Source organism: Lepidochelys olivacea (genome assembly GCF_965140295.1).
Source record: "Lepidochelys olivacea isolate rLepOli2 genome assembly, chromosome: 9".
NCBI lineage: Eukaryota > Metazoa > Chordata > Testudines > Cheloniidae > Lepidochelys > Lepidochelys olivacea.
Window position 1 is genome coordinate 106909 of NC_140419.1, and position 12307 is coordinate 119215.

The 12307-nt window shown below is 47.0% G+C and overlaps 1 protein-coding gene across 1 annotated transcript in view; it reads right to left on the minus strand.

The window, feature by feature from the left end:
• The window catches only part of MELTF (melanotransferrin), a 75003-nt gene that overhangs the window by 25588 nt on the left and 37108 nt on the right, over nt 1-12307 (minus strand). Inside the window, exons 9-10 of the mRNA XM_084638779.1 lie at nt 8652-8803; nt 4812-4908 (exon numbers count right to left, since the gene is read on the minus strand). Of these exons, the coding sequence (XP_084494905.1) occupies nt 4812-4908; nt 8652-8803 (249 nt within the window). The remainder of the gene's footprint in view (nt 1-4811; nt 4909-8651; nt 8804-12307) is intronic.

Consider the following 12307-nt stretch of genomic DNA (forward strand, 5'->3'; position numbering starts at 1 on the left):
AACTCATGGAAGTTACTAGATCGCAGGCCCTGGTTCTCATGGGAGACTTCAATCACCCTGATATCTGCTGGGAGAGCAATACAGCAGTGCACAAACAATCCAGGAAGTTTTTGGAAAGGGTAGGGGACAATTTCCTGGTGCAAGTGCTGGAGGAACCAACTAGGGGCAGAGCTCTTCTTGACCTGCTGCTCACAAACTGGGAAGAATTAGCAGGGGAAGCAAAAGTGGATGGGAACCTGGGAGGCAGTGACCATGAGATGGTCGAGTTCAGGATCCTGACACAGGGAAGAAAGAAGAGCAGCAGAATACGGACCCTGGACTTCAGAAAAGCAGACTTTCACTCCCGCAGGGAACTGATGGGCAAGACCCCCTAGGAGAATAACATGAGGGGGAAAGGAGTCCAGGAGAGCTGGCTGTATTTTAAAGAATCCTTATTGAGGTTACAGGGATAAACCATCCCGATGTGTAGAAAGAACAGTAAATATGGCAGGCGACCAGCTTGGCTTCACAGTGAAATCCTTGCTGATCTTAAACACAAAAAAGAAGCTTGCAAGAAGTGGAAGATTGGACAAATGACCAGGGAAGAGTATAAAAATATTGCTCGGGGATGCAGGAGTGAAATCAGGATGGCCAAATCACACCTGGAGTTACAGCTAGCAAGAGATGTTAAGAGTAACAAGAAGGGTTTCTTCAGGTATGTTAGCAACAAGAAGAAAGCCAAGGAAAGTGTGGGCCCCTTAATGAATGAGGGAGGCAACCTAGTGACAGAGGATGTGGAAAAAGCTAATGTACTCAATGCTTTTTTTGCCTCTGTCTTCATGAACAAGGTCAGCTCCCAGACTACTGCACTGGGCAGCACAGCATGGGGAGGAGGTGACCAGCGCTCTGTGGAGAAAGAAGTGGTTCAGGACTATTTAGAAAAGCTGGACGAGCACAAGTCCATGGGGCCGGATGCGTTGCATCCGAGAGTGCTAAAGGAGTTGGCGGATGTGATTGCAGAGCCATTGGCCATTATCTTTGAAAACTCATGGCGATCTGGGGAAGTCCCAGAAGACTGGAAAAAGGCTAATGTAGTGCTCATCTTTAAAAAAGGGAAGGAGGAGGATCCTGGGAACTACAGTCCAGTCAGCCTCACCTCAGTCCCTGGAAAAATCATGGAGCAGGTCCTCAAGAAATCAATTCTGAAGCACTTAGAGGAGAGGAAAGTGATCAGGAACAGTCAGCATGGATTCACCAAGGGCAAATCATGCCTGACTAATCTAATTGCCTTCTTTGACGAGATAACAGGTTCTATGGATGAGAGGAAAGCGGTGGATGTGTTGTTCCTTGACTTTAGCAAAGCTTTTGATACGGTCTCCCACAGTATTCTTGTCAGCAAGTTAAAGAAGTATGGGCTGGATGAATGGACTATAAGGTGGATAGAAAGCTGGCTAGATTGTCGGGCTCAACAGGTAGTGATCAGTGGCTCCATGTCTAGTTGGCAGCCGGTATCAACTGGAGTGCCCAAAGGGTCGGTCCTCGGGCCAGTTTTGTTCAATATCTTCATAAATAATCTGGAGGATGGTGTGGATTGCACCCTCAGAAAGTTTGCAGATGATACTAAACTGGGAGGAGAGGTAGATATTCTGGGTAGGGCTAGGATACAGAGGGACATAGACAAATTAGAGGATTGGGCCAAAAGAAATCTGATGAGGTTCAACAAGGACAAGTGCACAGTCTTGCACTTAGGACGGAAGAATCCCATAAATGGCTACAGGCTAGGGACCGAATGGCTCGGCAGTAGTTCTGCAGAAAAGGACGTAGGGGTTACAGTGGACGAGAAGCTGGATATGAGTCAACAGTGTGCTGTTGTTGCCAAGAAGGCCAATTGCATTTTGGGCTGTATAAGTAGGGGCATTGCCAGCAGATCGAGGGACGTGATCGTTCCCCTCTAGTCGACATTGGTGAGGCCTCATCTGGAGTACTGCGTCTAGTTTTGGGCCCCACACTACAAGAAGGATGTGGAAAAATTGGAAAACGTCCAGCGGAGGGCAACAAAAATGATTAGGGGCCTGAAACACATGACTTATGAGGAGAGACTGAGGGAACTGGGATTGTTTAGTCTGCGGAAGAGAAGAATGATGGGGGATTTGATAGCTGCTTTCAACTACCTGAAAGGGGGTTCCAAAGAGGATGGATCTAGACTGTTCTCAATGGTAGCTGACGACAGAACAAGGAGTAATGGTCTCAAGTTGTAGTCTGGGAGGTTTAGGTTGGATATTAGGAAAAACTTTTCCACTAGGAGGGTGGTGAAACACTGGAATGCGTTACCTAGGGAGGTGGTGGAATCTCCTTCCTTAGATATTTTTAAGGTCAGGCTTGACAAAGCCCTGGCTGGGATGATTTAGTTGGATATTGGTCCTGCTCTGAGCAGAGGTTGGACTAGATGACCTCCTGAGGTCCCTTCCAACCCTGATATTCTATGATTGATTCTATAGCCTAGTGGTTAGGGCACTCAGTTCAATCCCTGCTCCTAATCAGAGATTAAACCTGAGTCTCCCACATCCCAGGTGAGTGCCCTAACACTGGGTAGACTGGGACACACACATGTACAGTTAGCAGCCCAAAATCCTGACCTGCTTCTCCTGGTTGTCTTCTGTGCAGTTTAGGCCTGACAGCATGCATACTGGATTGAGCCAGGCAGCTGAAATAGGCTGGGGATTGCCTAGTTTGAGAATCCTGCTGGGTTTTAGGTGTGAGCTAGGGTGCCAAGCAACTTGGTGCCCTCAGGACTTAGGCAACTTTGCACATGTTGTAGGGTGATGTGGCAGCTGAGTGATGGTTTTGTGAAGGTCAGTGGTGCCTAAATGTTGATACCTTTGTGCTTTTAGCCCTTTGTTACTAAATGTTGCATCTGACAGTATTAGAATGAATGTGGCTAAAATAAGTCTGCCTTATCAAGCAATCCATATTGCTCTGTATAACTGACCTGCCTCCACCGTTAGTTACCACTCTACGAAATTTTTTTGTCATCTGCAAATCTTACTCACAATGATCTAATATTTTTTCCAGATCATTGATAAGATATTGAATAGCATTGGGCCAAGAATACATTGTTGTGCGACTGTGATGCTCTGTACCTCCGGGGAACACCCAGTACCCCCATGTTCATTCTTGTAAAATGATTGTGTGGTATCCAATGCAAAGTTTGTCATGTCGGGTGTCTTCGGAAGGCTCATGATGCACTGAGCATTGTTGTTATAGTTATGTTATGAGTTATAATTTCATGTATATAGTTATGAGGCTGAAAATGTAGCCTCATGGCTTAAAGCAAGCCCAGACAAAAACTCTCCAAGAGCAGAGAGGCAGTTCACACCTCATCAGGGCAGGTATGGGACAAGCCAAGCTCAGCTTCACAGGAACAAAAGACACTGGCTTAGGCAGCAACAAAAGAATCTGTTAGACTCTCCAGGGAGTCACCCCCTTCCTTTGGTCAGTTTGGAATTGTGATGAGGTAATGCTCACCTGACTCTGAAGGGGGGAGGGCAAAGCCAAGAGGGAAGAAAGGACACTATAAAAGGGAGAGAAATATGCCATGCTCTGTCTCTCTCTCTCTTCCACTAACATCTACAGACATCACCACCAAGCGACTGAAGCACTGATCAAAGGGGAGAGCCTGGCTGAAGAGCAACCAGCCAGCCTGTGGTGAGAAGCATCTAAGGGCCTGTCTACACTGGCAATTTACAGCGCTGCAACTTGCTTGCTCAGGGGGGTGAGAAAACACCCCCGAGCGCAGCAAGTTTCAGCGCTGTAAAGCTCCAGTGTAGATAGTGCACCAGCGCTGGGATGATACTGGACTAGAGAGATGATACTGGACTAGACACTGGACATGATACTGGACTAGATAGATCACTTGGTCTGACTCAGTATGGCAGTGCCTATGACCCTGTGACTTTAACAAGATCACTCTTTAATAGCACAGGCTCTTTCATGGTGAAGTAAGGTTACAGCTGAATTGTGAGGCTCCCAAGCATGGGCAGCATGTGAACTGCTGGCTGGGGAGGCCAGCTCCAGCCCCGCCCCTTCCACCTGAGGTCTTGCCCCTTACCCCTTCCAGAATCCCCCCCACCCCAGGTTAGCCCATGCAGCCCCAGCCCTGGAGCACCTGGCTGGGACCGCCGCACTGGGGGAGCCACAGAGGCAGGCCTGGGGTCAGAACTTTGGCAGGGCCATGCCTAGCTGTTTGGGGAGGCACAGCCTCCCCCAACCTATGATACCCGCCACCCATGCTCCCAAGTTATAGCCTAATTAAGAAAGAGTTCATATTGTATTATAAAATGCTAAAACTCTATTATAATTTATCATAATTTCAATAAATATAACAAATAAACATGTTACATAGGGGAAGGTGCACATAGTGCAGATTAGTTCTCTACACAGTCCTGTACCCTTCCTCCACCAATGACTAATGCCAGAGGGTCAGAGAGAGAGAGAGAGACATAAACTTTCTATAATGCACCTAGTTGTGCAAGACTGCATGTTTTACTTTGACAGTATATTGTAAGATGTCCTAACTGGTCAGAAAGGAGATGGATATTATTGACGTTCATGCTCAGTACATGATGTAAACCTCATTCCCACCTGATTATCTCAGTTAACAGACTACCAGGGCAACCCAGTTCTATCAACACAGAGTCATGTAAGTTCAAGGTGTGGTTTAGCTTCTGTCTGAAAAATGATTTTCCAGACAGGTCCACTGACCTCAAACTACGTTTCTAGAGTGTTTTCAAACAGCCTGGAAATAGAAACCCTATGTTCTCTGCTCTTCTTACCAGAGTAACTTTCCCCAGCAGCTGGCACTAGGCCATACATCTTTCCAGCTATGTAAATATCAACTCCATCCACACTTACAGCATCACTTTCTTTTTTCTGAAAGGCAATGAAATTAATGAGTTGTGTGAAAAGAAATCTTTCCTAGACACAGTGATGACACACATCTAGTTGAAGCATCTCTCAGAGCAAGGATCCAGGAGGCACAATATCAGCTGCCTCATCCTCTATCACCCTAAAAATGAGTCCTGGCCCAGTAAAAATAATACTCCCAGGTTTTACTCCACAGTCCAATCAACTTTAATCAGATTCTTCAGCTGGTTGTGGATAAGCTGAAGTGATTTTTCTGTCAAATCATACCCATAAATTTCAGAATAAAACATAATAACCAAACAGATGCAAAAATGCAGACATGCAATCTCAGCAGCAACAGATTTAACCCTTAGGACACACTGGCCAGTGTTAAGGAGTTAAGAAGGTTAGATAACTAGAGTCATTGGTGATGCTGTGGTGGGAAGGCTTTTGGCCACTGAAGGTATGTTTACACGGCAAAAATCCCCTGTGGTAGTCAGGCCTCAGAGCCCAGGTCTATAGATTTAGGCTTGTGGGACTCACACCATGGCACGAAAAATAGCTGTGTAGATGTTTGGGCTGGACCTGAAGCTTGGGTTCTGAATCTCATGCCCCTATCCGTACTTCAGTGCTCAAGCTTGAACATCTACAAGACTGTTTAGTTGATTTAGTTGGGGATTGGTCCTGCTCTGAGCAGGGGGTTGGACTAGACCTCCTGAGGTCCCTTCCAACCCTGACATTCTATGATTTTTAGCACTGCAGTGCTATCCTGTAGACCTGGGTTCTGAGACTCACTGCCGCAGAGTTTTTTGGTCACGTAGACATACCTTGGAAGGCCCAGTCAGATTATGATTTTTGCTAAAGTGAGTTTCAACAAGTCCCATATCCTTTTGACAGAAACTCCTCTCCTCCATGGCATTCCTCTTCCATTTTCCCACCACTAGTCCTGGCCACATTCTCATGCTAGGATCCAGCCCTTGGATGGTGGATCACAGGGAGCCCAAAGCAGCCCTGTGTTCTGACATGGAGGTGAGAATTAACTGGGAAGACATAGAGCTTGTTTTCACTGCAACAGTTAGCTTCAGTTAGCACACTCGAGTCACTGTACTTGAGCTAGCCTCGCTCAAGTGAGAATGACCACACTTCAAAACAGCACTGGAGTTACACATAGTGATTGGATTAGCTGCTTCTGAGTTGTTGTAACTCAAGCTGTTGCATCCTTTCTGCATTACTAGCTCCAGCATCAGCACTGCCTGAGAGCTTCAACCCCTCCACCCTTGCCACATGGGCCAACTAGTTCACGTTTAGAGCACCATTTAACTTGAGCTTGGGATTTTTGCATGTGGATAGGAGTCGAGTTAGGGGTAACACTTGAGTTACAACTCATGGTAACTGTGCTATAAAGATACATCCTTAGATGTCTTATTGGGTCATGGGACATGTCTCAGCCTCAACAGGAACAGGACACGGTGGACCTCAGTTTTATTATTGATGTTTTAGCAAGTTTCCTCTAAAATGGACAAATACAATAAGACTGAACTCAAATTCAACTTCAGATTGCTGAAGAATTTATACAGAGGCCATTATTACTTATTTAATTGTAAAATAAATTCTGCCCCATGGATAGTTTCATTGAATTTCTGTGTGTAATCTAGTGGCATTCTTCTCCCTTCAAAGCAGCACAGTGGCCATAGTCATGGTAGCTGCAATTTAATATTGGATGATAGAGGGAGATGCATCTTTTTAAATAAAGTGAGTACATAACTAATCTTGTTTGTAAGTGGCACCGATGGATTTCAGCTGATAAAGGATCTGTGGATACATAATATTGTAACAAATCTATAGCCACCTAGGGCTTCACAGCTATCACAATTCTGCACCTCAGAATTATTCAGAACTTTACAGTGGTAATAGGGATAAAACTCAGATATTCAAGTCTTTCCCATAGCTCTTAAGCTAAATAAATTTCTAAATTTTTTCTTGTAAAACAAATTGTGTAATCCTCATGTAAGATTGCATGATCTTAGACTAATAGCATATATTATACAAGTCACAACTGCATTTGATGCTTACCAGCATGATAGACTGGGATATGACTATCAAATTGTGAAGACTATTTTGTACCTGTATTTAAAATACTGGCATTGTGGCTATGTTAGTTTGGATCTACCATGGAGCAGCCTGTTATGTAATATTCCAGACAGCCACCTTGCCCACAAAAGGCATTTGACACCTTGCTGAAGGACCACCACAGAGCCATCAAGGTTAAAAATCTATTGACTTTGACTCTCAGCTACTCGCATGGAGCAACGGAATTTCTACACAGAGGCCTACAGAGTGAAAGCGGGACAGGCAAGCACACTGGTGTACTTGGAACTTCAGCTGGCACAAAAACAGAGGATCTAGTTAAGAGCAGGGTTCTGCTCTGTATAGGGGGGCCAAACATTGCCACATGTAAGCAGGACTGCAGGAGAGGAGCGCAGGAGGGCTCTGCACAGCCTGAAATACTGACAAACCATGGACTGTACAGACAAGGTAAGCCCAGACTAGAGAGGGTGTGCCTTGGGACTTTTGTTATTTAAAAAAACCTGTAACTTTCAAGTGCTTTAAGAGTAAAGTCACTGTGGCATAGGTATTGGAACCAGGGGTGCAGCCACGCCCTGGCTGGAAATGGTTTCCATTATAGACAGGGTTTACAGTTTAGTTCAATGGCTCTCAACACCCGCACTACAAAAATTGTTCCAGCACTCCTGCACAGTTGTTAGGAAATTCTTTTTCTAAGCCTCTGTTCTTTGCTGTCCTGCCATGTTGATCCCAAAAGGGTTAAACAAGTATGCCCATAGCCTAAGTAGAACTGGGGGGTGAGGAGGCACATATAAGCAACTGGTGCGCTCAGGAGGTCTCAGAATCTGATTCTGGATTATAGGGCAGCTGGGCAGCAGTACCCATGTTAAAAGAAAGGCATCAGACAAGAGGTCTGAGCCCAGGAGTATGCGCTAGACTGCCAGAGCTAGAAATAGTTACTTGACTCTCCCCAGATCCACTTGGTTTGAAGCACATGGGATCATGCCATTGGGGCCACTTACAACAGACTGGGGATTTTACAATGTGTTACTGGGCCATTTTTTAACAAGAAATGTATTGACTGGTAAATGATAACATTAATCTATGTAGTGTGACAGAAAGTCTGAAGTCTGCCAGTAATCTACATCCCATGGCAAAGAAAAATTGTGAACAAATTTAAAAAAAAAAAAAAAGGAGTCTGGATGAGTTGGATAAAGCCAGACAAAATTATCCATGAACTGCTGTACCTGTTGTCAGCAGGTAAGCATTTGAAAGGCAGCTATTAATCACTGTTAAAGGACTTTCTTTCTGTCAGTGTCAGACCACCTGTTGGAGGGTGGAAAGGCAATTGTTTGCCAGCCTCAGTGTTTGTGTATTTATCTTTAAAATACTTTGAGAAAATAGAAGTGCAACAGATATCAGAGGTTAAGAAATAGGAAACAGATATCTCTCTGGACACAGTAGCATGAGATACTCACCCAAAATCTCAGGCCTCTACCACAAGACCTCCAGAGAATCCTGTATAATCTCCTGGATTTACCAGCCAGTGCCTGCTGCTTACATACAGAACCAATGTCACACAATTGAGTAGTTCTGATTCTATCCAGCAGAGGACAGTTGTCAATGTACTCATTAACTAATGCATTACAATATATTTCATAGTCAAGAATCAGTATGGTTCATACAAATCATGCTAATAAACTCACCTGGATCATTTCCATACACTGTTCTGTTGTCTTGGCTGAAACACACTGGATCTCTGGTTTCAAGTTCTTTTCTTTAAAGGCAACAGCCATTTCACTACATTTCCAGATCTCCTCAGTGAGCACAACGCACCATCGCAGGCTTTCTGGTAACCCTGCATTAAATTTGAAAGAAAATAATAAGGATTAAATGTAATAGATGTAAACATGTATATATTCTGCTCATTACCATACACCTGGGCCCCTCACCTTATTAAAAATGCACACTTAGAAATGAACACAATGGTAGTAAACCTCACAGTACACAATAAAGAGGGCTGGGGTGTAATGAACATGAAGACGATTCTTTACTGATACTTATGGCACAGACAGACCGCATGGTTCTCTCTAGCTCCTACACTGAGAAAGTCCTGCCCGTGCTGCTTAATGGTTCCACACAGGGTCTCCCTAACCACTGGGCTAGACTTAGCAGCCACGGAAGGAACTGCTGACTACACTACAAGTCCACTCGCAGAGGGTGGATAAATGACTCCTGCTACTGTCGCCCTACCCAGTGTGCTACTGTGATGCCGACAGACCCCGGTCGTCAGTGGGTGGGATCGAACTGGGACCTCTGAAGCTTAGTGCATGGGCCTCTACTGCATGAGCTAAAAGCCAGCTGGCTGGTAGCTAAGGCTGTAGAGCAGACTTATTTTATCTCTCTCTCTAAGTGGTCTTGGTACCACTAGACGGGACAGAACACTGCACCCAGGAGGTGTATGGATTACACTATCTCAAAAGGTAAACCATAGGCCAACCTGAACAGATGCATCTGGTGTGTTCTCAAGGCCAACTAATTCTGGAAAACCAGCAAAGCAGACAAGTTCTGTAGGCAAAGGCTCCCTTACTGAAGATGTTCTGGGTTCTGAGAAGTGAAAGCAAACATGGTATCAGGTGGTCCAAGCTGCCAGGAAAGTTCATTTTCTAGTATAGGGATTTAAAGAATATTCTGTATCATAGGCGCTGACTCTGGCTGGAGCACCCATAGAGAAAAAATGGTGGGTGCTGATCACCCACCAGCAGCCCCCCATCAGAACCTCCACCTCCCCTGAGGGCCTCCAGCCCGTCAGCTGGCCCTGCCGATCAGCACCTCCCCTCCCTCCCAGTGCCTCCTGCCCGCTGCAATCAGCTGTTTCGCAGTGTTCAGGAGGCTGTGCGGGGAGGAAGGAGGAGTGAGGATGTGGCGCGCTCTGGGGAGGAGGCGGACTGGGGCAGGAAGAGGTGGAGTGGGGACAGGACAGGGACGGGGGGGCAAGCCCTTGGGGGAAGGTGCGGCGGAGCCAGGGGCAGAGCTAGGGGTCAAGCAGCCACCAGCACATTGGAAAGTCAGTTCCTGTGTTCTGTATTATAATTAAGGCTGCGACTCTGTCATGGAGGTCATAGAATATCAGGGTTGGAAGGGACCTCAGGAGGTCATCTAGTCCAACCCCCTGCTCAAAGCAGGACCAGTCCCCAACTAAATCATCCCAGCCAGGGCTTTGTCAAGCCTGACCTTAAAAATATCTAAGGAAGGAGATTCTACCACCTCCCTAGGTAACCCATTCCAGTGTTTCACCACCCTCCTAGTGAAAAAGTTTTTCCTAACATCCAAACTAAACCTCCCGCGCTGCAACTTGAGACCATTACTCCTTGTTCTGTGATCTGCTACCACTGAGAACAGTCTCGATCAATCCTCTTTGGAACCCCCTTTCAGGTACTTGAAAGCAGCTATCAAATCCCCCCTCATTCTTCTCTTCCACAGACTAAACAATCCCAGTTCCCTCAGCCTCTCCTTGTAAGTCATGTGTTCCAGTCCCCTAATCATTTTTGTTGCCCTCTGCTGGACTCTCTCCAATTTATCCACATCCTTCTTGCAGTGTGGGGCTCAAAACTGGACACAGTACTCCAGAAGAGGCCTCACCAATGTTGAATAGAGGGGAACGATCACGTCCCTCGATCTGCTGGCAATGCCCCTACTTATACAGCCCAAAATGCAATTGGCCTTCTTGGCAACAACAACACACTGTTGACTCATATCCAGCTTCTCGTCCACTGTAACCCCAAGGTCCTTTTCTGCAGAACTGCTGCCTAGCCATTCGGTCCCTAGTCTGTAGCGGTGCATGGGATTCTTCCGTCCTAAGTGCAGGACTGTGCACTTGTCCTTGTTGAACCTCATCAGATTTCTTTTGGCACAATCCTCTAATTTGTCTAGGACCCTCTGTATCCTATCCCTACCCAGCGTATCCACCTCTCCTCCCAGTTTAGTGTCATCTGCAAACGTGCTGAGGGTGTAATCCACACCATCCTCCAGATCATTAATGAAGATATTGAACAAAACCGGACACAGGCCCAACCCTTTGGGCACTCCAGTTGATACCGGCTGCCAACTAGACATGGAGCCATTGATCACTACCCGTTGAGCCTGACAATCTAGCTTTCTATCCACCTTATAGTCCATTCATCCAGCCCATACTTCTTTAACTTGCTGGCTGGAATACAGTGGGAGACCATATCAAAAGCTTTGTTAAAGTCAAGGAATAACATATCCACTGGTTTCCCCTCATCCACAGAGCCAGTTATCTCCTCATGGAAGGCAATTAGGTTAGTCAGGCATGACTTGCCCTTGGTGAATCCATGCTGACTGTTACTGATCACTTTCCTTTCCTCTAAGTGCTTCAGAATTGATTCCTTGAGGACCTGCTCCATGATTTTTCCAAGGACTGGGTAGCCTCTGGGCCAGCAGCAGCAGTTTGGGTGCATGGGAGGGGGTAGAGGAAGGGGGGTGCAGGGAGTTTGGGGTGGGGGGCTCTCCAGCTCCCACTGGCATGGCTCTGCAGCTCCTAGGCGGAGGTGCCAGGGGGCTCCATGCGCCCTCACGCAGCTCCCATTGGCTGCGGTAACCGGCCAATGGGAGTTGCGCAGCTAGCGCTTGTGGCTGGAGTAGCCCCCTGGCTCCTCTGCCACCTTGGAGCTTCAGGGACATGTGGAGCCTGGTAGGCAGCCCCTGCCAGCCCCACCAACCGGCCCCCACAGCACCAGCAGGGGTCCTGGGCCGCACACTGATGCCCACCCCCCCAGCACCAGTGGGGGTGCCGGGCCACCTCCCCCAGCACCTGCAGTGCCCCCAGACCACCCTCCCCCTCCCGCTACAGCACCTGCGGTCTCCCACCCAAGTTTTAGGTAGGAGTATGTAGTAAAGTCATGGACAGGTAACAGGCCGTGAATTTTTGTTTACTGGTCGTGACCTGTTTATGACTTTTACTAAAAATACCAGTGACTAAAATGTAGCCTTAATTATAATCTATAGTCTGAGACGGGAGTGGCAGAAGGCTCCTAAAAAGTGAGAGGGCCACCAGCATCGGAAACATGGCCCCCACACCCACCCCTTCCCCTGAGGCCCTACTCTCGTGCTGTCCCTTTCCCCGAGGCCCCGTCCCCACCTTGCTCCTTCCCCGAAGACCCCACCCCCTGCTCACTCCTTTCCACCCCTCCTGCCCCTCCTCGCTCACCCTTATGGCCGACAAAAAATGATGGGGCCATGGCCCGCTGGCCACCCCTATTCCAGAGCTCCTGGTCTGAGGCCCAGAGCCTTGGTCCCACTATTGTTAATGTATTTTCCTCACAACACTGGTAGGAAAGTG